Source organism: Dendrobates tinctorius, unplaced genomic scaffold (assembly GCF_039654945.1).
Source record: "Dendrobates tinctorius isolate UK_male_01 unplaced genomic scaffold, ASM3965494v1 ptg000403l, whole genome shotgun sequence".
Lineage (NCBI taxonomy): Eukaryota > Metazoa > Chordata > Amphibia > Anura > Dendrobatidae > Dendrobates > Dendrobates tinctorius.
This window is the reverse complement of record NW_027362068.1, coordinates 845,879-873,047: the sequence shown is the minus strand read 5'-3', so window position 1 is coordinate 873,047 and position 27,169 is coordinate 845,879. Positions and strand designations below refer to the sequence as shown.

General features: G+C 48.8%; 1 protein-coding gene across 3 annotated transcripts in view; it reads right to left on the bottom strand.

Moving 5' to 3' along the window:
* DPP10 (dipeptidyl peptidase like 10) overlaps positions 1 to 27,169 on the bottom strand; it is a 763,146-nt gene that overhangs the window by 572,054 nt on the left and 163,923 nt on the right. For 2 of the 3 annotated variants that reach the window (XM_073563825.1, XM_073563826.1), the window contains 2 exons: positions 8,165 to 8,259; positions 7,470 to 7,544 (listed from right to left, as the gene is read on the bottom strand). In XM_073563825.1, the coding sequence (XP_073419926.1) occupies positions 7,470 to 7,544; positions 8,165 to 8,259 (170 nt within the window). The remainder of the gene's footprint in view (positions 1 to 7,469; positions 7,545 to 8,164; positions 8,260 to 27,169) is intronic. The other variant, XM_073563827.1, reaches the window with a different exon arrangement.

Here is a 27,169-nt window from a genome sequence, read left to right as displayed (position 1 = left end):
GCAAACTCTGTTAAAACTCACAGAGCTGCACGCAAAACACAAATGCAAAAAACGCTGAGTCTGTATTAGCCTCACAGACACTCAGCAGCACATGTGCGGTAGCCAAAGCCGGAGTAGTTAAGAACAGCACTGCACCCAAATGGACTTACAGTAAGTTCGCAACTGCGACGCCAAAAGTGGGCTGCAAGCGCGAAGCAGGACGCTGGCTGCTGCAACTGGCGGAGCTTGAGCGCGCTGGCGCTAGCGCGCACACTGGCTGTATCCCGATCACTCACACATTCGTATTATCAGAGGGAAGGGGTTTCTTAGTCAGTCACCAGTCCAAGCATCCGTCACCAAACACACAGCAGCAAGTATAGAAAATACTAGCGCATGGCATAGCGGCCATGCGCACTTTTTATAGCGTACGGGACCTGCCAGAAATCTCCAGAGCCCTGAGCTAAGCCAATGGAATCAGGAGCAGGACCTGAGCACCTGACTCCTGAACTCCAGTGACAGCTAGTCCCGTGAGCATGCTCAGAAGCAGGGAAAAAGGACTTAGCCTCTGGAGACAAATGTGAGAATCTGGGTTGCTGCATAAGCATAGAATGACCCAGATTCCTAACATTACCCCCCCTCCTAGGGCCCCCCCTCCCTGAACCCTCCGATCCACCAGCCTATGCCCGACAGCAGCACAGGTCCCAGATTCTCTGCTAGTGAAGCCAGAATTGAGCCCTTCTTTTCCTAACTCAAGACTTTTCCTTTCATCTCCTTTGGCATGGTTATAAGTTATTTTTTCATTCCTATAACTTTTGGGATATTACTAGCACTTGTTTTGCCGTCCAGCTTGTCCTATTGCAGGAGGATTGTGAACACCACAGCAGGTTTTTATACTTTCCTTTGTTAGATAAGGTTTGGTTCAGGTGATCACCTGATCAGAAGCACATTGAGTAGAATGAGGTGGACTCTGGATGGAATTCAGCTGACCCTGGAATGGAGGAATGGCTGTCAGACATGGAGAGAAGCGGATTGTTATACAACACCGCAGTGGGCTCCTAATTTGTGTCAGAGCCGTAGGTGTGAGGTTAGCAGTAAGGAGAGGTGTTATCACAGCTATTAAGAAAGGAATAACGATGGCCAGTACTTTTTTAGGCTTCTTTTTATGCTAAATAATATGTTCTAATAAGGATATATACTGGCGGTATGAAACTACACACTACAAAAGGTGACATTGTCAAGTGTAGCAAACCAACACCAAACACTTCTAAAAGGTACTCAGGAAACTCAAAGGCATCCACACAAACATTACTACAATACGGGGTCAGGATGGGGGACATTACTACAATACAGGGGACAGGATGGGGGACATTACTACAATACGGGGTCAGGATGGGGGACATTACTACAATACAGGGGTCAGGATGGGGGACATTACTACAATACAGGGGTCAGGATGGGGGACATTACTACAATACAGGGGACAGGATGGGGGACATTACTACAATACGGGGTCAGGATGGGGGATATTACTACAATACGGGGTCAGGATGGGGGACATTACTACAATACAGGGGTCAGGATGGGGGACATTACTACAATACAGGGGTCAGGATGGGGGACATTACTACAATACAGGGGTCAGGATGGAGGACATTACTACAATACAGGGGTCAGGATGGGGGATATTACTACAATACGGGGTCAGGATGGGGGACATTACTACAATACAGGGGTCAGGATGGGGGACATTACTACAATACAGGGGACAGGATGGGGGACATTACTACAATACGGGGTCAGGATGGGGGACATTACTACAATACAGGGGTCAGGATGGGGGACATTACTACAATACAGGGGTCAGGATGGGGGACATTACTACAATACAGGGGACAGGATGGGGGACATTACTACAATACGGGGTCAGGATGGGGGACATTACTACAATACGGGGTCAGGATGGGGGACATTACTACAATACGGGGTCAGGATGGGGGACATTACTACAATACAGGGGTCAGGATGGGGGACATTACTACAATACAGGGGTCAGGATGGGGGACATTACTACAATACGGGGTCAGGATGGGGGACATTACTACAATACGGGGTCAGGATGGGGGACATTACTACAATACAGGGTCAGGATGGGGGACATTACTACAATACAGGGGTCAGGATGGGGGACATTACTACAATACAGGGGTCAGGATGGGGGACATTACTACAATACAGGGGTCAGGATGGGGGACATTACTACAATACAGGGGTCAGGATGGGGGACATTACTACAATACGGGGTCAGGATGGGGGACATTACTACAATACTGGGTCAGGATGGGGGACATTACTACAATACAGGGGTCAGGATGGAGGACATTACTACAATACAGGGGTCAGGATGGGGGATATTACTACAATACGGGGTCAGGATGGGGGACATTACTACAATACAGGGGTCAGGATGGGGGACATTACTACAATACAGGGGTCAGGATGGGGGACATTACTACAATACGGGGTCAGGATGGGGGACATTACTACAATACAGGGGTCAGGATGGGGGACATTAATACAATACAGGGGTCAGGATGGGGGACATTACTACAATACAGGGTTCAGGATGGGGGACATTACTACAATACAGGGGTCAGGATGGGGGATATTACTACAATACGGGGTCAGGATGGGGGACATTACTACAATACAGGGGTCAGGATGGGGGACATTACTACAATACAGGGGTCAGGATGGGGGACATTACTACAATACGGGGTCAGGATGGGGGACATTACTACAATACAGGGGTCAGGATGGGGGACATTACTACAATACAGGGGTCAGGATGGGGGACATTACTACAATACAGGGGTCAGGATGGGGGACATTACTACAATACAGGGGTCAGGATGGGGGACATTACTACAATACGGGGTCAGGATGGGGGACATTACTACAATACAGGGGTCAGGATGGGGGACATTACTACAATACAGGGGTCAGGATGGGGGATATTACTACAATACAGGGGTCAGGATGGGGGACATTACTACAATACAGGGGTCAGGATGGGGGACATTACTACAATACAGGGGTCAGGATGGGGGACATTACTACAATACAGGGGTCAGGATGGGGGACATTACTACAATACGGGGTCAGGATGGGGGACATTACTACAATACAGGGGTCAGGATGGGGGACATTACTACAATACAGGGGTCAGGATGGGGGATATTACTACAATACAGGGGTCAGGATGGGGGACATTACTACAATACAGGGGTCAGGATGGGGGACATTACTACAATACAGGGGTCAGGATGGGGGACATTACTACAATACAGGGGTCAGGATGGGGGACATTACTACAATACAGGGGTCAGGATGGGGGATATTACTACAATACAGGGGTCAGGATGGGGGACATTACTACAATACAGGGGTCAGGATGGGGGACATTACTACAATACAGGGGTCAGGATGGGGGACATTACTACAATACAGGGGTCAGGATGGGGGATATTACTACAATACAGGGGTCAGGATGGGGGACATTACTACAATACAGGGGTCAGGATGGGGGATATTACTACAATACAGGGGTCAGGATGGGGGACATTACTACAATACAGGGGTCAGGATGGGGGACATTACTACAATACAGGGGTCAGGATGGGGGACATTACTACAATACAGGGGTCAGGATGGGGGATATTACTACAATACAGGGGTCAGGATGGGGGATATTACTACAATACAGGGGTCAGGATGGGGGACATTACTACAATACAGGGGTCAGGATGGGGGACATTACTACAATACAGGGGTCAGGATGGGGGATATTACTACAATACAGGGGTCAGGATGGGGGATATTACTACAATACAGGGGTCAGGATGGGGGACATTACTACAATACAGGGGTCAGGATGGGGGACATTACTACAATACAGGGGTCAGGATGGGGGACATTACTACAATACAGGGGTCAGGATGGGGGACATTACTACAATACAGGGGTCAGGATGGGGGATATTACTACAATACAGGGGTCAGGATGGGGGATATTACTACAATACAGGGGTCAGGATGGGGGACATTACTACAATACAGGGGTCAGGATGGGGGACATTACTACAATACAGGGGTCAGGATGGGGGACATTACTACAATACAGGGGTCAGGATGGGGGACATTACTACAATACAGGGGTCAGGATGGGGGATATTACTACAATACGGGGTCAGGATGGGGGACATTACTACAATACAGGGGTCAGGATGGGGGACATTACTACAATACAGGGGTCAGGATGGGGGACATTACTACAATACAGGGGTCAGGATGGGGGACATTACTACAATACAGGGGTCAGGATGGGGGATATTACTACAATACAGGGGTCAGGATGGGGGACATTACTACAATACAGGGGTCAGGATGGGGGACATTACTACAATACAGGGGTCAGGATGGGGGACATTACTACAATACAGGGGTCAGGATGGGGGACATTACTACAATACAGGGGTCAGGATGGGGGACATTACTACAATACAGGGGTCAGGATGGGGGACATTACTACAATACGGGGTCAGGATGGGGGACATTACTACAATACAGGGGTCAGGATGGGGGACATTCTTACTGTACGTAGGTCAGGGAGAAGGTGGGACAGCATGGCATTTAGGAGGCAAGGTCATACAACCCCTGCTTTACGTTTAATCTTAGGAAGACATGGGTTCACCAGCACATCAGTAATCCATGCCTTCCACAAATCTTCTCCCTTCGTCCCCAGTGATATGTATAATGGGGCGCACACTCTGGGGTTTTGATGTCAGATACAAAACCAAACAAAGATCAGAAGGTCATAGGAAATAGTAGATATGTTCCCTACAGCTACACCGCACAATGCTGCACTCAATGATGGTACACCTCACAACTCTGCACCCCACAGCATTGCACCCCACAACTCTGCACCCCACAGCACTGCACCCCACAGCACTGCACCCCACAACTCTGCACCCCACAGCACTGCACCCCACAACTCTGCACCCCACAACTCTGCACCCCACAGCACTGCACCCCACAACTCTGCAAACCCACAGCACTGCACCCCACAACACTGCACCCCACAGCACTGCACCCCACAGCTCTGCACCCCACAACTCTGCACCCCACAACACTGCACCCCACAACTCTGCACCCCACAGCACTGCACCCCACAACTCTGCACCCCACAGCACTGCACCCCACAGCTCTGCACCCCACAACTCTGCACCCCACAACACTGCACCCCACAAGTCTGCACCCCACAGCACTGCACCCCACAAGTCTGCACCCCACAGCACTGCACCCCACAACTCTGCACCCCACAACACTGCACTCCACAACTCTGCACCCCACAACACTGCACCCCACAACTCTGCACCCCACAGCACTGCACCCCACAACTCTGCACCCCACAGCACTGCACCCCACAAGTCTGCACCCCACAGCACTGCACCCCACAACTCTGCACCCCACAGCACTGCACCCCACAGCACTGGTATATTACACAGAAAAACCCATACAAGCTGATTAAAGCAAGAAAGATGGGAAATGGGTGAGTATCTTATACCAAAACAATATTTTTATTCACAAATAAATATAAAAAGTTCTACACAATATTACTGCCGAAGCAGGAAAAAGGGAATTCAAGTTATATATCCTGTAAGAACAGCACTCAGGTAACAACAGCCCGATATTTAGGACAAAGTCACGATACACACATGTCAACTGGCCAGAAAAAGGGAGGGCTGTTTAGTGGCAACAGCATCATCCAGTCAGAGGCATACGTGTATATAAAATATGTCCACCTAATTGTGCGCCAATTTATAGTAGCAGAATATGTGTATTCAGTGCTAAAGTGCAGCGGCCACAATACACATAAGTTTATCAGATGTAAGGGGAATGCTCAAGCTGTTACTGGCAGTATGCAGTGATGAGGACTCCAACCTGCCACCCCAACGCGCAATTCAAAGTATCTTCTTCAAGAGGCTTGGCAGTGCTGCACTCAACAATAATGCACCTCACAACGCTGCACTCAACAATGCTGCACCCCACAACACTGCACTCAACAATGCTGCACCTCACAGTGCTGCACCCCACAGCACTGCACCCAACAATGCTGCACCTGACAGTGCTGCACCCCACAGCACTGCACCCAACAATGCTGCACCCCACAACACTGCACTCAACAATGCTGCACTTCACAGTGCTGCACCCCACAGCACTGCACCCAACAATGCTGCACCTCACAACACTGCACTCAACAATGCTGCACCTCACAGTGCTGCACCCCACAGCACTGCACCCAACAATGCTGCACCTGACAGTGCTGCACCCCACAGCACTGCACCCAACAATGCTGCACCCCACAGCGCTGCACTCAACAATGCTGCACCCCACAACACTGCACTCAACAATGCTGCACTTCACAGTGCTGCACCCCACAGCACTGCACCCAACAATGCTGCACCTGACAGTGCTGCACCCCACAGCACTGCACCCAACAATGCTGCACCCCACAGCGCTGCACTCAACAATGCTGCACCTGACAGCGCTGCACTCAACAATGCTGCACCTGACAGCACTACACTCAACAATGCTGCACCCCACAGCACTGCACTCAACAATGCTGCACCTCACGGTGCTGCACCTCACAGCACTGCACTCAACAATGCTGCACCTGACAGCACTACACTCAACAATGCTGCACCCCACAGCACTGCACTCAACAATGCTGCACCCCACAGCACTGCACCTCACAGCGCTGTAGTCAACCATGGCGCACCTCACAGCGCTGCACTCAACAATGCTGCACCCCACAGCACTGCACCTCACAGCGCTGTAGTCAACCATGGCGCACCTCACAGCGCTGCACTCAACAATGCTGCAGCTGACAGCGCTGCACTCAACAATGCTGCACCACACAGCGCTGCACCTCACAGCACTGCGCTCAACAATGCTGCACCTCACAGCGCTGCACTCAACAGTGCTGCACCCCACAGTGCTTCATTAAATGCTGCACCTCACAGCACTGCACCCCACAATGCTACACCCCAGAGTGCAGCACCCAACGCTGCACTCAACATTGCTGCACCCAACAACGCTACCCCCACAGTGCTGAACTCAACAATGCTGCACCTCACAGCGCTGCACCCCACAACTCTGCACCAAACAATTCTGCACCTCACTGTGCTGCACCCCACAATGCTGCACCATACAACACAGCACCACACAGTGCTGCACTCAACAATGTTGCACCTTGCTGCATCTCACAACACTGCACCCCACAGCACTACTCCTCATAATGCTGTACCTCGCAGCGCTGCACCCCACAACTCTGCACCTCACGGTACTGCACCCTACAAAGCTACACCGCACAACACTGCATCTCCCAATACCGCATCCCACAACACAGCACCCAACTTCTCTCCCTCTCACCTGCTTCATGTCATAGGCGAGGAGCACAAAGCGCTGGTCTGGAGACAGCGAGTATCCGGAGGCCTTGAAAGTCACCTACAAGAAATGTGGATATCAGAATCCTGGAAGATACAACGTGAAAGGAAAGATGGTGAAGTGTCAGCCTTCCACGTTCTGTGTAGATGGAAAACTCCTAGGGCGACAGCCTACTGAGGGTCCATTTCACTTGGGGATCATATATGCACCCTGATCCTGTGAACATGGAAACCACAATGTCGTGACCATAAGGAGCTGTTGTGAAATGTCACCTGTGCACATGAAGAACATGGTGCATGCACCCATCGTCACTCAGGGTCCCGTTTCTCTATACATTACGGATGGGGCAATGGGGGGGGACTACCTGACCGGATGCCATTAGTATTACCTGACACATGGACAGGGCCTAGCTGATGGGTAGTGGTACACAGATGATGGGTGTACATCTCGCAGGTTCCACAAGCTGCCTCATCATCAAGAACTCCACAGCCATTACAGCTGACACCTAAAGATTTTTGGGTGTCCAGGGGGTCCTCCATCCTGATTATTGTTGCTTTATACTACAGGCCAGGTGTGAGGTCAGGACCTCAGATTGCCAGCTCCTCGGGACAAAGACTGACCTGTGTACAGCGCTCTAGTCTGTGTTGGTGCTGTAGAAACAAAAGAAAGTAAATACTTACAAACGTGGAGTTTTCCAGAAGCATGGTGGTGTCATTGGTCTCAGTGTTAAATTTGAAGACACAGCCATCCCTGTTCTTATATACAAGCTCATGTTCTGAAAGACAAGAAGAAAGGGGCGCTGAAGAGTGGAGAGCGCAAGAAGATCCCAGACCTCTGCCGCGGCACTCACACACGTGGTCACCCGTGATGCCCGGTCAGCCATGAAGCATGGTGTGCCCCATACTACCCAGCCTGCACCACCCATCACACGTGGTCTGCCTCATTCATCACACGTGATACCCGGTCAGCCATGATGCATGGTGTGCCCCATACTACCCAGCCTGCACCACCCATCACATGTGGTCTGCCTCATTCATCACACGTGATGCCCGATCAGCCATGATGCATGGTGTGCCCCATACTACCCAGCCTGCACCACCCATCACACGTGGTCTGCCTCATTCATCACACGTGATGGCCGGTCAGCCTGTGAAGGGTTAAAACTAAAGTCAAAGCTGAAGTTTCGTTTTATCCATTCTCTGAAGGTTTCGTTTCTCCATTTTTGTTGCTGTAAGATAAATTTTTGTAATTGGCATGGGCTGTCATGAAACCAGACTGCTCCCATCAGGTGCAAGATAAGGGAACCGGGGGTGTACTACTCTGAAGAATATGCCACTATACTACTTCCTATGATGGACATATATGTAGTTTCCGGTTTTCTTGCAATATTATTGGCTTATAAAGTGAAATGATGTTATTGGTAGTTGAGAACTTTGCATAATTAAGCGAAATATTATAAAAGAAGTGACTACAATAAAGGGGTTACCGATCTCTTTGGATTGTCCCATACAGATACACGTCTCCGTTTGGTCATTTGAATTGCTAGCAACACTCTGTGGAATAATTTGGACATCACTGGCTCAACCGTGAAGGGTTACTTTAACTCTCTCCCTATCAGCTTGGCTGCCCAACGTGGGGCCCCCGAATAGGGACACCTCTGCCCCCGGAGGACAACAAGACAAAGGACCCTCGGAGCGGACGCAGGTGCTGGAAAATTGGGACTGATCATCCCCCACGACAACCACGGTAAGTTGGCAGTTATACTGTTCACTGACCGTAGGTGTGGTTTTCCTGTGCTTGTTGCTGCAAAAAGGATCTGAGGTTTGTCCTCGTGGTGGGGTGATTCTTGGGTGGAGTCATATAGAGGTGTAGTCCCATTGGGGGCCCAGTGCTCGAACCGTACCTCATAATGGACGGACACCCCGGATTGACCAGTGATTGTGACTCTCTTTATAGTCAAAATATCCTGAAGTCCTGAATTCACTGTTAGAGTCAGGCGTGGTGAGTGATCGAAGACTGGGTAGGATACGTAACTCAGGTATATATAGATATATAACCAGAGGTGTCCGGAGGGATAGTCTGAGACGCCCTCCTCCTTTCACTGAGTACCGCGTTGAATTTTGGGCAATCCCAGAGGGGGATTATTGACCCTTTGGAACAGACTGATACGGCCGCTCCAGATCTGTGCACAACTGAAGTAAGGATATTTAGCTCTAAATGAGAGAATCCGTGGAAGGAAAAGAAGAATTTTGTGGCTTGGCACATGAATTGTGTGACGAAGGTGTTAGGAAGAACAGAGGAAGTGAATTCTGATTGTTTCTGTTACTGCTATGTTGAAGAAGGAAAAATTGTCTATTATTATGGCAAGGACTGGATGTTTTGTGGTTCAAGAAAGTGACTGTGGTGTGAGGAAGTGATTGATTAAGAAGGAACTATGTTTGATACTAATGTGTCAGGCAGATAAATAGTTAAGAATGATTTGAAAGAAGAGGTCTCCCTGCTAGATGACAATTGTACGAGGAGACCGAGAGTCGCAGCCCCCACCTTTTCTTTGTTAAACGCTCACGGTATCTATTATCAGCCACCGCCGCCAGCCTTAGTCCCCGTTATGCCTAATATTGCTAGTGGTTATGAGTATCCACCCCCTTCCAGATCCAGAAAAAAAAGTTTTCAGAAGACTTTAACCAGCTCTGTATCAGCAGGGAAAGAAAAAAAAAAAAGCAAGTTGCAACTGCAGCTGCTCCAGTTCTCCCTCCAATCCCAGCTCCCCCTCCCACATCGCCCCCACCGCAGCTTGTTCACACACAGCAAACCCCATCCCTCCCTGCTAATTCTCGTCTGCAATTCTGGCGCTGTGCCCGATTCGGACACTTTCAGAGAGATTGTCATACAGGCCGCTGTTTTAATCGGAGTAGATGGCAGACCCAATTAATATACTTTTATAAACCCCATAAAACCCTTCCCCGAGGTTACTATTCAGTTTGTAATCTCTCCCATATGTCCAGTAAATTTACTAGAGGAGAATTATTATCACAGTTCCGCCCCAGAATACAATTCCAAGATGATGGTCAGATAATTCTTATGTTATATAATCCCTATGTAGATGAAGACAGTGAGGAAATCTGTATTTTCCATGCCTTTCCCACCGATGCCACAAGGGGCCCAAAACAGTCCCAACCAGTTTGAAAAAAAAAAAAAAAAAAAAGATATGAGCAGGTGTCTTTTGCCATTTTTGCCAATGTTAGCCTCCTCAAGCATCTGGCAGCGCTGAACTGTCGGGTTTCGGCCTCGAGACTTCGGTTCTGCCTTGGTCAAGTGATATTCTTGGGTCACTGTCTCCTTCAGGGTGTCAGACACCTCGCAGAAGAAAGAATAATAGCTGTCAGCTCCCTTCCTTTCCCAACAGATGAAACTGAACTCCAGCGTTTTCTTGGACTATGCACTTATTGTTGTCAGTGGATACCGGATGCATCCCGCATAATGCAACCCCTTTACAACGCCTTGAAAGACGGCATAATGAGCTACAAGGAAAGATGGCAGTGATGAGGATTACCTCCAACATGACTGTTCCCAACTTCTGATAGAAGAAACAGCTACTCCACCAAATGTCAGTGAGAATCCACTCCCAAATCCTGATCTGGTGTTATACACGGACGGTTCAAGATATGCTGACGAGTTTGGTAGATTCCACACGGGATACGCTGTTACCACAGAGGACACTGTAGTGCACGCAGGTGCGCTCCCGCCCTCACAGTCCGCACAAGAAGCAGAACTTCAGGCTCTGTCTACTGCATGTACTTTGGCCAAGAACAGACGGGCTAATATATACACGGACTCACGGTATGCATTTGGTATTGCTCACGATTTTGGGGCTCTATGGGCCAATCGAGGGTTTATTACTACTGCCGGAACCCCAGTGAAAAATGCTGAAGCTGATAAAACCCTCATGGACTCAATCAAATTACCTACTCAGGTGGCCATTATCAAAGTTAAGGCGCACGGTCCTAGGAACAGTCCACAGACTGTTGGCAACACATTTGCGGATATGCAAGCAAAAGCCGCCGCTCTCTTACCTGTTGAATCAACCATACCAACTATGGTGACCACACGCTCTCAGCGTAAACAGTTACAAGAAGCACTGACCCTACAAGAACCTGATGATCTACAACAGACTGAAGTTTTCTGTCGGACCCCGCAAGACCACTTAACCCCTTCATGACCCAGCCTATTTTGACCTTAATGACCTGGCCATTTTTTGCAATTCTGACCAGTGTCCCTTTATGAGGTAATAACTCAGGAACGCTTCAACGGATCCCAGCGATTCTGAGAATGTTTTTTCGTGACATATTGGGCTTCATGTTAGTGGTAAATTTAGGTCGATAATTTTTACGTTTATTTGTGAAAAAAATCAGAAATTTGGTAAAAATTTAGAAAATTTTGCAATTTGTTAAACCAGAGATATATGTGACACAAAGCGGTTACTAAATAACATTTCCCACATGTCTACTTTACATCAGCACAATTTTGGAAACAATTTTTTTTTTTTGTTAGGAAGTTATAAGGGTTAAAAGTTGACCAGCGATTTCTCATTTTTACAACAAAATTTACAAAACCATTTTTTTAGGGACCACCTCACATTTGAAGTCACTTTAAGTGGTCTATATGGCAGAAAATACCCAAAAGTGACACCATTCTAAAAACTGCACCCCTCAAGCTACTCAAAACTACATTCAAGAAGATTATTAACCCTTCAGGTGTTTCGCAGGAACTAAAGCAACGTGGAAAGAAAAAAATGGACATTTTAATTTTTACAACAAAAATTTTCTTTTAGCATCAATTTTTTCATTTTCACATGGGCAACAGGATAAAATGGATCCTACAAACTGTTGGGCAATTTCTCCTGAGTACACCGATACCTCATATATGGTCATAAACCACTGTTTGGGCGCACGGCAGGGCTCAGAAGGGAAGGAGCGCCATTTAACATTTTGAATGGAAAATAGGCTGGAATATTTAGCGGTTGCCATGTCGCGTTTGGAGAGCCCCTGTGTGCCTAAACATTGGAGCTCCCCCACAAGTGACCCCATTTTGGAAACTAGAACCCCCAAGGAACTTATCTACATGCATAATGATCACTTTGAACCCACCAGGTGCTTCACAAATTGATCGGTAAAAAAAAAAAAGTACTTTTTTTTTCACAAAAATTTTCTTTTAGCCTCAGTTTATTCATTTTCACATGGGCAACAGGATTGTCACGTCGCCATCAGACTCGGGGCCCGCTGTTCCGCCCTCAGCCACTAGGAGGCGACGGACTGTCACGCCGCCCTCGGGCTCGGGGCCTGCTGTCCAGGCCTCGGCCACCAGGAGACGCCGGACTGACATGTCGTCGTCGATCTCGGGGCCTGCTGTTCCGCCCTCAACCACTAGGAGGCGCCGTGGCTCGCGCCCGAGTGAGGGCGGCAACAATGAAAGGGCTTCTGCGCAGGCGTCTACTGGACGCAGACTCCGCTCCTCTGTCAGTCATGGAGGGGCTGGTGCATCATCATCAGGTCTGGTCCTGGGGGCGGTCCTGATGACATCACCAGCCCGGGAGCCTGTGAGGGACGACCTGATCCCTCAAATACCTTGGGACTGGGCTTGCAAGCCGCCGGATATATTCTTGGTTCCCCTACGTGTTGCTTGTGATTGCCTATCGTTAACTCCGACCTCAGCCTGAACTTCTGACTACTCTGTTGCCTGCCGTTTTTGTACCTTGCATTTCTCCCGATTACTGACGCTGACCTTGGCCTGGATTCCTGACCCCCTCTACTGCCTGACGATTTTGTACCTAAGCTACTCTCCCGGTTTTTGACCTCTGCCTGGACTCTCGACGCTGCCTCTGCCTGCCGTTTCTGTACCTCCACTGCTCGCCTGGTTTCCGACTCCATTTTTGGCTCCCTTCCTGCTTTTCTATGGCGACCGTTCTGCTCTGGCACTCTGCTCCTGTTCAGACAGCGCTTCCTGGGCTCTGCAGTAAATCCAGATCCCTGTATAGGGGTAAAGGGTGTCGGTGCTACTCGGGGCGCTGTCTGTCTGCAGCCCAGACTTGCAGACGGACGCGACATTATATCCGGCCCAAATAAAACTGTCTCTTGTGTGTGTATATATATATATATCACACCTATATGAAGACAGTTTCTCTGAATTTTTTTTTCCTTTCCTCTCTTGCCTGAGCTGATTGTTGGCCTAAAACACCTGTTACTAAGCCTCAGTATCCAGCCTGGAGGATCAGTCTCACCTTCCTGCTCGAGCATGCTGCAGTTAGGAGACTCCAGGGACAAAGCTGAACGTCAGAGATCCGTACCCCGGGAACATCAGCCTCTGAGCAGCTCTGGCTATGGTTGCGCAGAGGCTCAGGTATTGACCGCAGATGCGGCCAAAGTTTTACTACCTATTTCATTGTATTTTGGTCAGGATTCTCTGTGTTTAAAAGCCTATGTCGATAGCGGGTCTGAAGGGAATTTTATGGACTCTTTTGCTGCTAAAAAACTTGGTGTCCCACTACTGAAACTTAATATTCCAATTAAAACCACGGCTATTAATGGCACATCCATTATTCAGGGAGGGGGTTAAATTTGTTACTGCTAAGATAACTATGTCAGTAGGAGCACTACATACTGAGCTTATTTCCTTTTTTGTGTTGGACAGTCTATCTTCTGCAGTCATTTTGGGGATGCCGTGGCTACGTCAACATAACCCTGTCATTGACTGGCACCTGGGTGATGTGGTGCGCTGGAGTTCGCAATGCCAGGATAATTGCATGTCTGTAGCAGTAAATCAAACCAAGCTAAAAAAACACCCCTTCATACCGTTTGCTCTCAGGGATTATGGAGATGTCTTTTCCGTTATAGAGTCTGAGAAACTACCACCCCACAGAGAGTATGATTGTCCTATAAACCTAATTCCAGATGCCCGTCTTCCAAAAGGGAGAATATTTAATCTCTCTGGTCCAGAGCGTCAGGCCATGAATGAGTACATAGCAGATAGCTTAAGAAAGGGGTTCATTAGACCATCTATTTCACCAGTTGGAGCTGGGTTCTTCTTTGTAGAGAAGAAAGATGGTGGTCTCAGACCCTGCATTGACTACCGGGAATTAAACGCAATCACTATAAAGAACCAGTACCCGCTTCCACTCATCCCTGATCTTTTTAATCAGCTAATTGCAGCCCGTTGGTTTACTAAGCTTGACCTCCGGGGGGCATACAATCTAATCCGCATAAGAGACGGCGATGAGTGGAAGACAGCGTTTAATACACCTCTTGGTCACTTTGAGTACCTAGTAATGCCTTTCGGACTCAGCAATGCTCCTGCAGTGTTTCAGCACTTTGTTAACGATATTTTCAGGGACATCTGTGGTGTGTATGTCGTTGTGTACTTGGATGACATTTTGATTTACTCCACTGACCCTGTGACACATGCTCAACATGTCCGTTCAGTACTGCAGAGACTGCGGGAGAACTCCTTGTTTGCTAAGTTGGAGAAATGTGTCTTTTTCGCTGAGGAGGTACAATTTTTGGGGTACATGGTCTCAGGCAGGGGTTTCCGCATGGATCCTGCCAAGATCCAACCTATTAAGGCGTGGGTGCAACCCAAATCGCTGAAAGCACTGCAGCGATTTTTGGGATTTGCCAATTACTACCGTAAGTTTATCAGGAGTTTTTCTGAGATTGCCAAGCCACTCACGGATCTAACCCGGAAGGGGGCGGACGTGGCCAACTGGAATCCCGAGGCTATTCAAGCATTTTCTACGTTAAAGGAATGCTTTGTGGCCAACCCAGTTTTAGTACAACCTGACTTAGACCGCCCATTTATTGTGGAGGTGGATGCCTCCGAAGTCGGAGTGGGAGCAGTGCTATCGCAAGGCACTGCAGCCCTCACTCAGCTGCGCCCATGTGCTTTTTTTTCCCAAAAGTTCTCTGCCACAGAGAAGAACTATGATATTGGGAATCGGGAATTACTAGCAATCAAATGGGCCTTCGAGGAATGGCGTCACTTTCTCGAAGGCGCCAAACACAAGGTCACCGTCATTACAGACCACAAAAACCTGACCTACCTGGAGTCAGCTAAAAGACTGAATTCCAGGCAGGCCAGGTGGGCCTTGTTCTTTTCAAGGTTCGATTTTTTTAATCACCTTTCGCCCTGGCACGAAAAATGTGAGGGCCGATGCCCTCTCTCGCAGTTTTTGCCCCACACAAGCCGAAGACTGTGAACCTGTTCCGATATTAGCCAATGGGATCGTCGTGTCGGCAGTTTCCTTGGACCTTCTGGAGGAGATCCGTAGGTCTCCGGAACGAGCTCCTGACACTACACCCCCCCAAAAATTGTTTGTTCCGAATTCCTTTCGCCTTCAAGTTCTTAAAGAGTCACATGACTCTGTTCTGGCAGGTCATCCTGGGCTCAATAATACAACCAGGTTGGTAACTAGGAACTTTTGGTGGCCGACGGTGGTCAAGGACTGTAAGAACTATGTTTCAGCATGTGAAGTCTGTGCCTGCGCCAAATCCACCCATAATCGCCCTGCTGGCTGGCTTCAGTCCTTGCCCACCCCTGAGAGTCCATGGACCCACATCTCCATGGACTTCATCACAGACCTGCCGACCTCAGATGGGAAAACATGTATCTGGGTGGTGGTAGACAGGTTCAGCAAACAGTGCCATTTTATTCCCCTGTCTGGCTTACCTAACTCCGAAACCTTGAGCAAATTGTTCCTTGTGCACATTGTACGTCTTCATGGTGTTCCGTCAAATATTGTGTCCGACAGAGGTACCCAGTTCGTCTCAAAATTCTGGAGGGCGTTCTGTAAACGCATCGGTGTTGAGTTATCCTTCTCCTCGGCCTACCACCCCGAAACCAATGGGCAAACCGAACGTGCTAATCAAGCTCTGGAGAAATACCTCCGTTGTTACGTGTCAGGACACCAGTCCGATTGGGTAGAACATCTGCCATTGGCTGAGTTTGCCTTAAATAATCGCTACCAGGACTCCATTAAAACTACCCCTTTTTTTTGTAACCTTGGATTGCATCCGCGCTTTGGGTCGTTCTCGGCTAGGATGTCGGAGCTCCCTGGGGTAGAGAAAAACATACATCGCTTGAAAACAATATGGTCTGAAGTAAATACGAATTTGAAAGGGGCTCAAGTTAGACAGGCTTCAGCTGCAAACAAACGACGGTCCAAGGGGCCACACTTGGGGGTTGGGGACAAGGTTTGGCTTTCTACTAAAAACATCAAACTGAAAGTACCGTCTGCCAAACTGGGTCCCAGATTTATCGGCCCATATGAAATTATAGAAGTGGTTAACCCGGTAGCCTTCCGTTTGAAACTTCCGCAGTCATTTAAATTACCTAACGTGTTCCACAAGTCTCTCCTCAAACTGTATCGCTCCCCAATTCACCCTGTCCAGTCCCCTCCTCCTCCTGTTTCGGTCAGAGGGTCCTTGGAGTATGAAGTCCAGGGTATCCTTGACTCCCGCCTTGTGAGAGACTCCATACAGTATCTTGTACACTGGAAGGGCTACGGCCCGGAGGAGAGGTCCTGGGTCCCCGCAAGGAACATCCATGCTAAGGCATTAATTAGGAGATTTCATCTCCTTCACCCTGACAAACCGGGTTTTGAGGGTCCGGAGGCCCCTCCTGGAGAGGGGGGTACTGTCACGTCGCCATCAGACTCGGGGCCCGCTGTTCCGCCCTCAGCCACTAGGAGGCGACGGACTGTCACGCCGCCCTCGGGCTCGGGGCCTGCTGTCCAGGCCTCGGCCACCAGGAGACGCCGGACTGACATGTCGTCGTCGATCTCGGGGCCTGCTGTTCCGCCCTCAACCACTAGGAGGCGCCGTGGCTCGCGCCCGAGTGAGGGCGGCAACAATGAAAGGGCTTCTGCGCAGGCGTCTACTGGATGCAGACTCCGCTCCTCTGTCAGTCATGAAGGGGCTGGTGCATCATCATCAGGTCTGGTCCTGGGGGCGGTCCTGATGACATCACCAGCCCGGGAGCCTGTGAGGGACGACCTGATCCCTCAAATACCTTGGGACTGGGCTTGCAAGCCGCCGGATATATTCTTGGTTCCCCTACGTGTTGCTTGTGATTGCCTATCGTTAACTCCGACCTCAGCCTGAACTTCTGACTACTCTGTTGCCTGCCGTTTTTGTACCTTGCATTTCTCCTGATTACTGACGCTGACCTTGGCCTGGATTCCTGACCCCCTCTACTGCCTGACGATTTTGTACCTCCGCTACTCTCCCGGTTTTTGACCTCTGCCTGGACTCTCGACTCTGCCTCTGCCTGCCGTTTCTGTACCTCCACTGCTCGCCTGGTTTCCGACTCCATTTTTGGCTCCCTTCCTGCTTTTCTATTGCGACCGTTCTGCTCTGGCACTCTGCTCCTGTTCAGACAGCGCTTCCTGGGCTCTGCAGTAAATCCAGATCCCTGTATAGGGGTAAAGGGTGTCGGTGCTACTCGGGGCGCTGTCTGTCTGCAGCCCAGACTTGCAGACGGACGCGACAAGGATAAAGTGGATGCTAACATTTGTTGGGCAATTTCTCCTGAGTGCACAGATACCTCATATGTGGTCATAAACCACTGTTTGGGTGCACGGCAGGGTCCGGAAGGGAAGGAGCGCTATTTGACTTTTTGAATGGAAAATTAGCTCCAATCGTTATCGGACACCGTGTCGCGTTTGGAGAGCCCCTGCGTGCCTAAACAGTGAAATCCCCCCACAAGTAACACCATTTTGGAAACTAGACCCCTTATGGAACTTATCTAGATGTGTGGTGAGCACTTTGAACCCCCAGGTGCTTCACAGAAGTTTATAACGCAGTGCCGTGAAAATTAAAAAAAAAATTTTTCCTCAAAAAATTATTTAATTGCGCAATTTTTTATTTTCACAAGGGTACCAGGAGAAACTGGACCCCAAAAGTTGTAGTCCAGTTTGTCCTGAGTATGAGTATGCTGGTACCCCATATGTGGGGGGGACCACTGTTTGGGCACACGTCGGGGCTCGGAAGAGAAGTAGTGACATTTTGAAATGCTGACTTTGATGGAATGTTCTGCGTGCATCATGTTACATTTGCACAGCCCCTGATGCACCTAAACTGTGGAAACCCCCCACAAATGACCCCATTTTGGAAACTAGACCCCCCAAGGAACTTATGTAGATGGGGGTTCAAGGTGCTCACCACACAAGTGCTTCACAGAAGTTTATAACGCAAAGCTGTGAAAATTAAAAAAAAATTTTCCTCAAAAAATGATTATTTTAGCTCGCAAATTTTTATTTTCCCAAGGGTAACAGGAGAAATTGGACCCCAAAAGTTGTTGTCCAGTTTGTCCTGAGAACGATGGTACCCCATATGTGGGGAGGAACCATTGTTTGGGCGCACGTAAGGGCTGAGAATGGAAGTAGTGACGTTTTGAAATGCAGACTTTGATAGAAAGGTCTGCGGTCGTCGTTACGTTTGCAGAGCCCCTGATGTGCCTAAACAGTAGAAACCCCCCACAAGTGACCCCATTTTGGAAACTAGACCTTCCAAGGAACTTATCTAGATGTGTGGTGAGCACTTTGAACCCCCAAGTGCTTCACAGACGTTTATAACGCAGAGACGTGAAAATAAAAAAATCATTTTTTTTCCAAAAAAATATTTTTTAGCCCCCAATTTTTTATTTTCCCAAGGGTAACAGGAGAAATTAGACCACGAAAGTTGTTGTGCAATTTTTCCTGAGTACGCTGATACCCCATATGTTGGGGTAAACCACTGTTTGGGCACACGTCGGGGCTTGGAAAGGAGGGAGCACCGTTTGACTTTTTTAACGCAATATTGGCTGGTATCAATGGTTGCACCATGTCGCGTTTGGAGACCCCCTGATGTGCCTAAACAGTGGAAACCCCTCAATTCTAACTTCAACCCTAACCCCAACACACCCCTAACCACAACCCTAACCCCAACACATCCCTAACCTTAATCCCAACCCTAACCATAACCCTAACCCCAACACACCCCTAACCCTAATTCCAACCCTAACCCTAATTCCACTCTAACCCTAATTCCAACCCTAACCCTAATTCCACTCTAATCATATTTCCACTCTAACCCTAATTCCAACCCTAACCCTAATTCCACTCTAATCATATTTCCACTCTAACCCTAATTCCAACCCTAACCATAATTCCAACCCTAACCCTCTTTCCAACCCTAACTGAAAAATAAAAATAAAAATAATTTCTTTATTTTATTAGTTGTTCCTGCCTATGGGGGTGATAAACGGGGGGTTTATTTACTTTTCATTCTATTTTGATCACTGTGAGTTTATCACAGTGATTAAAATGAATGAAGAGAAATTGCAGCCGGCGGGCGCACTGCGCATGCGCCCGCCGTTTTCCAAGATGGCGGCGCCCATGAAGCAAGACCGCAGGACACCGGGAGGCGGAGAGGGACATCAGAGGTACCTGGGGGGTGAGGGGGGGTCGGAAGGTGGGGGGAGCCCAGAGAAGGGGGAGGGGAGCCCAGAGAAGGGGGAGGGGAGCTGATGATGATGGCGGCGGCACATTGCCGCCGTCAGTCGGTATCGGGGGCAGATCGGCCCCGTGAGTCAATGGGGGGGGGGTCGGATCACGGTCTCCAGCCATGTCCGATGCTACTGCAGCATCGGCCATGGCTGGATTGTAATATTTCATCAATTTTCATTGATGAAATATTACTATCGCTCTGATTGGCTGTTAAAAGTGAAACAGCCAATCAGAGCGATCGTAGCCACGTGGGGGCGAAGACACGCCCCCTGTGGTGAAGAACAAAGCCCCCTGTATCTGCTGGTCGGGTGACCTTTCAGCGACCTAGGTCACCCGACCCGCAGGGGGGCTTTAAAGTCATGACGCCACATAGGCGTCATGGGTCGTTTTGTCACGACTTTTCATGACGCCTATGTGGCGTCAAAGGTCGTGAAGGGGTTAATGATGATGCAGAGAATGTTGGTCTCTGGAAAAAGGACCAACTCGTGTGTCTCCCTAAGCGGATGTACCCTGCTATTGCCACATGGGCACATGGACCTACATATCGAGGAAAGAATCAGGCCCTTGCACTGGTGCAAAAATTCTACTGGGCCCCGGTTCTCCAGTTGGCCGGAATCATTCCCTGTTACCAACATGACTGCAAAGACCACAGCGAAGAAACTGGTGATGGAAGTTATATGCAGATATGGGGTTCCAGAAGTTGTTGAAAGTGACCAAGGCCCGGCCTTTTCTTCTCATGTGTACCAAAAAGTTCGGACAATGCTTGGATCCACTGTAGCCCTCCATACTCCGTACCACCCACAATCCAGTGGGAAAGTTGAGAGGCTGAACGGCACACTGAGGGAACAATTGACCAAAATGATGCAGGAGACTACGGCTCCATGGCCAGAGCTCCTACCCATTGTACTATACTATATCCGTACTACCCCTATTACAAAATATGATTTGTTCCCATATGAGATATTGTTTGGTGCTAGGCCCCCAGTTGCAAATTTCCAGCCTCAGCAGTTATCAGAAGAAACTGACCGTGCTGTTCAATATGTTATTCAGCATAGTAAAAATCTTACTAACACCCATGCTCTAGTTTCCGCTTCTTTTCCAGATTCAGCAGAAACCGACACCTGTTATAACCTGAAGCCTGGTGATTTGGTAGTTGTGAAGAGGCATGTCAGGAAGCACGGACTAGAACCCTTGTATGACGGTCCCTATCAAGTTCTCCTCATCACCCAACAAGCCAATAGCAAAGAAAGGGGGCATAATGTTTTGGTTTTTCGCATTTTCCATATTATTATTGGTAGAAGTTAAAGTTAGAAGATATTGAAAGACTCAGAGATCAATACGATAAAGACAATGATCGTAATAAGGACAGTTGGTGGTCAGACACTTTCTCCTTTCTCAATCCAGCCAATTGGTTTAAGGGAATTGGGGGCTGGATAGCTGGGATCTTACAAAGCTTCTTACACATTGCTGTCTGTATCCTTGTTGTATATGTGATACTAAATCTTGTTTTTTGGTGTATTTCTGTATGTAATAGGAAATTCTACACTAAGACAGCAAATGATGATACCAAAGGCGTCGTTACCCCTGCTCTTCTCTGCACCGATCTCAAAAGGCTACTTGATGAAGATGTTGAAGCCAAGCACATGGCTACCTACAAAAGATCTCCATCACCGTCATCAAAAATTGTTATTCGTGAATTGCAGTATACAGGGGGGACGGGTGCGCCGCGACAGCCATGACTGGTAACACGGCATCACTCATGTGAAGACCAGTACCCCTCAAGCTGTTAGCTTGGGATAGCACCTCTGATGCTGCATATGTGTTAAAAAAAATTATCTAGGGGGGATTGTGAAGGGTTAAAACTAAAATCAGAGCTGAAGTTTTGTTTTATCCATTCTCTGAAGGTTTCGTTTCTCCATTTTTGTTGCTGTAAGATAAATTTTTGTAATTGGCATGGGCTGTCATGAAACCAGACTGTTCCCATCAGGTGCAAGATAAGGGAACCGGGGGTGTACTACTCTGAAGAATATGCCACTAAACTACTTTCTATGACGGACATATATGTAGTTTCCGGTTTTCTTGCAATATTATTGGCTTATAAAGTGAAATGATGTTATTGGTAGTTGAGAACTTTGCATAATTAAGCAAAATATTATAAAAGAAGTGACTACAATAAACGGGTTACCGATCTCTTTGGATCGTCCCATACAGAGACGATCCTCCGTTTGGTCATTTGAGTTGCTAGCAACACTCTGTGGAATAATTTGGACATCACTGGCTCAACCGTGAAGGGTTAATTTAACTCTCCCTATCAAGCCATGATGCATGGTGTGCCCCATACTACCCAGCCTGCACCACCCATCACAAGTGGTCTGCCTCATTTATCACACGTGATGCCCGGTCAGCCATTATGCATGGTGGGCCCCATACTACTCAGCCTGCACCACACATCACACGTGGTCTGCCTCATTCATCACACGTGATGCCCGATCAGCCATGATGCATGGTGTGCCCCATATGTCACCTACGCAGCCTGCACCACCCATCACATGTGATGCCCCGGTCAGCCATGATGCATGGTGTGCCCCATACTACCCAGCCTGCACCACCCATCACACGTGATGCCCCGGTTAGCCATGATGCATGATGTGCCCCATACTACGCAGCCTGCACTTCCCATCACACGTGGACTGTTCCACTCGTCACCAACACGGCCGGCCCCACCCGTCACATGTTGTCTACCCCACTCATCACACATTTGTATCGCACTGTCAAGGTGAAAATATATTTTCTTATATAACTTTTATACTTTTATACTGTGAAACAATAAGTTTTTCCTAATTGCTTGCTAATGCAAATGTAACTGTATTAAAGATGGCTGCCAGTGTTCACTTTCACTTAAATTCAGTGTCTAAAGAGTTAAGTTAAGTTTCATTTCTCCTAAAAAAGATAACTCAGGAATGTGAAGAAGAAGTAACCATCGGGAGACGTTTTGACGAATCAGAGAGAGACTGGACACTAGATGTATACTGCATAAACCCCGCCTAATGCACGCCTTCCCCTAACACTCAATATAGTATTGTGTATTTGTAAATAAAGCCAGTTGTTGTACTGCTCCTGACAGGTGTGGATGCAGGACATTAGCTAAGACTGAATCAGCTGTGTGTCTGAGTCATTCTTAATTGGTACCAGATGTTTTGCGCTCGCAGAATGATTTGGAATGACTGGTGAATGAGGATTTATTGTCATTTACGACCCCGACAATTTGGAGCCCAACGGGGGGCGTGGACAGTGATCCGAGGCTCCTCTGGACCCATGCCTGGATGTCTGTGGATGATACCTGTAGTGGCTGACCTCGAGGACTGATCACCCTCCAAAACACGGTAAGTGAGATCATATACACTGTATGTGTCACACTTGCTAGTGTCTCAGCCGTTATTGGTTTGTCTGTGGTCTCCTTGGGTCTGAGGGGTGACCGGTCGAGTGGTGAGACTGAGTGCGATCCTGTGCCACGCTCTGAACCAGCAACTGAGAGACGTCGCATTCTGCGCGTCCTCGTGTACACCACACCTCCTCCACCGGTCATTGTACTCCATTCAACCACCCTACCCGTGACTATTGTCTAGTAGTGAAGTGGAGTGATAAATTGAGCTAGTTGCAGATTGTGGGGCAACTTAGAGGAAGGGATAGGAGACGCAGCCTCTGTGATATTGTACCAGCTAGGTAATTAAGACGTCCCGAGAAGGGACCACCTGTATTTCTGTGGAGGGCTCTCACTAGGAGACCGCCTCCCGACTGTTGGAATATCGTGGCAGGATAATCTGTTAATCACTGCTGTTCAAGGTTAGGGAAAGGAAATATTGAGCGCGAGGCTCTTTTCCTAGTACGTCGAACGTGAGGCTCCGTACTGTGGAACATCAGTGTTGATATCGCTACCAGTGGTTTTTCTGCAGAGAACCATAGTATTCTGTAAGAGTCATGCTGCGTATCTTAAAGCAGAAGAAGTCTGTGCCCCACAAGTTAGATGAGGATGCTGTGGAGTTCAAGGCAATAGTAGCGTCACGGGAAGGCAAGAAGGCAGTCAAGAGTGTTGAGAGATTGTATAAGCATGTAGGATTGCCCTCGTCAGGGAGATTACAGCCGGCTATGTGGCATAATCTCATAGAGAACAAACGAGGCATGTTGAAAGATAAAGGATTGTTAGAACAAGCACAAGCTCATCTGCGAGTTGCGCGAGGCTTGAAGAATGAAGGATGGAAAGAGATTGATGGGGAAGGAGGATCAGACAATGCGGAACCTGTGTTTGGTTATAAAATGCCTTTGAACTGTGATCTTATAGATTGTAAAATGGCCGCCGTGCCACTGATGATGAAAATGCAGTCCCAACCGCCGCCCTATAATGGCGACAAGACGAGCTCTCCAGAAGCATGGGTGTGTCCTGTTTGTGGCGTGCAGAATCCAACCTGGGTGGAAACCTGCCGTGTGTGTGGGGCGGGCCGTCCTTGGGGTTCCGCCCAGACCATGGACGGAAGTGGGGCATGCCACGCCTCCACCGGCAGCCATCTTGGTGCACCCGGAATTCCTCCCCAGCCACTATGTCCGCTGGTAACACTTTCCGGCGAGTACTATCAGGGACCACCACTTCCTGAGAAACCTCCGGCACCGACCGATGCTGTTCCCACCTCTAATGTTCCTGTTTCTGTTCCGGCCTCTGGGCCTAGTCTCCCGGTGCAACCCACTGTGATATTTGTAAATACACCTGGTCAAGGTCCCTTCACTCTTGATGCCCTGACCGGCAGTACGGCTTTCCGGTCCGTAATGCGTATGAGGCGCCAAGCTATCGGAGATGATGAGGGATCAGAAGATTCTGACAATCAGGTTGCTACAATTCCCCCTTCCCCGCCACTGCTATTAGGTCCGTTCGAATCCCCCCGGCCCGGAAGGAGCCCACTACCTACCCCTCTCAACAAATCCTCTAGGTTGCCCCATGACCCTGAAATCTGGTTCCCCTGTCATTCACGCTATTACATCACACCTCAGGGCTCCCAGGTTCTTTTCTCAGTGGGGTATGGGGACATAGTTACCCACCAGGTAGGAGCCATAGTGAACCCAGCTAACTCTACCCTGTCGCATAGAGGTGGTTTGGCCCAACAGATAGCTAAAAAGGGAGGCCCAGCCATAACCCAAGAGTGTCAGGCCTACCTTACCAATTATGGCCCCTTGCATCCAGGAGACGCTATGTCCACCCAGGGAGGGAATTTGCCCTGTGATATAGTGTTACACACTGCAGGCCCTATATATGATTACAGGACACCCGAGCATTGCCGTACAATATTGCAGACCGCCTTACAGACAGTGCTTATCTTTGCAGGACGGCTAGGGAGAGATACACTTCCTCGTAGAACTTTGGCTATACCATTGATATCTTCAGGACTCTTTGGATACCCACTGGGCCCCTGTATGAAGGAACACGTTGAAGTCATCAAGAATTGTCTCCAATCAACCCCAGATCTCGATTTACAAGAAGTTAGGATCGTCTGTTACCATGAATCCGGATTAGAGGGCATCATGCCCTTGGTAGCTGAATACATGATACCACTGATGCACACAGGTATAAAGCCCCTGGATGAGGTAATACCCACAGCACCCCCAACTGCCCCGAAGGATGAGGCAGTGACACATGACGAAGAAGAAGAAGGGCTGAAGCTGAAATACAAACCCTTCACTCCGGTACAAATTGATGCTATTGTTAACAAGTTACCTGACCCGGACAAATTTCCCATGCAGTATGTAAGGAAACTGGAACAGACTAGGAGCATCTACGGGGCTACATGGTCTGATCTATCAGGCATCACCTCAATCAAAGCCTCCGAATATTTTCTCCCCACCATCATGAAGGAATTGGACCCCACTAAAGCAGGACCTCTCAACAAGTTCAAGTCTAGAAAGGAGTTTATCGCTCAACTCACAAAGTGGGCCCAGGATCGTCTCTGTGACGAAGCAGGATCAATACAGGATATACAACAAGAATCTGGTGAAGCTGTGGAGAAATACGCTGCCAGACTAACTATGCAGTTTGAAGACTTGGGTTATTCAACTCATGTGAAGACGCAGGCAGCCTTGTTGGTCCGTGCTTTTATTGATGGTCTGGAAGATCCACTGAAGGATAAGGTCATGAAGCTTCGTCCCGAATTACCTGATGGTCCCCTAAAACAGGCCCTCACTGTTGTGAAGAGTTATCAGAAAATGCTTCAAAGGGAAGAAAAAGAAGCAGAAAAGGAAGCAGAGAAGGAAGCACAGAAGGACAAAGGCAAGAAGAAACCAGCCATGTATATGGCAGAAGCCTCAGAAGTACCTGTTATGGTGTATCAGGCTCAGGATCGGTATGGATCACCACGCTTGAGGCCGAGAGGGTCCCAGGGCCAAAACTACAGGGACAGACCAGTTCGTGATGACCAAGGGAGACCTCTGTGTTGGGAGTGTGCCAGCCCTGGTCATATGAGAAGAAGTTGTCCTCGCAGGGGGCACCCTCAGAGACCTCTTCCTCCTCCACACTCATGAAGTTCAGGCCAACCGGTGCCCACTTTTCCCGCCACCTGTACTTCCTCGTCTTGTGGTACAGTGACCCTGGAAGTGGACAATCAACCTCTCAAGTTCTTAGTGGACACTGGGGCGGCCACCTCTGTTATCTCTTCATCTCAGCTGCCTCCTACAATCTCCCTGTCTTCAGATTTCCTCACATGTATTGGAGTTGAAGGTCAACAAACCTCATCACCACTCACTGTTCCCGTCCCAGCTGGCCCATTCTCTGGTGTCTTTGCCAAATTTCTGGTGTCTGAAACCTGCCCCGTCAACCTTCTAGGAGCTGACCTCCTTCAAAGGCTTCACGCTACCATCATCTTCGGTGATCAAGGGATGGAATTGCAATTACAAGATCCTGCCTCACAACAAGGCACTGAAGATCGTTGTGTCCTTAAGGCTTTCCCTCTGATGATGATGACTCTGCAAACCACACCTTCCCCGGATTTGCCCAATCTACCTACCACTCTGTGGTCAACTGGACCTGAGGATGTGGGTCTGCTCAAAGTGCCTCCAGTAAAAGTCCACCTCAAACCTGGGCACCCATACCCCAGACTACCTCAGTATCCGC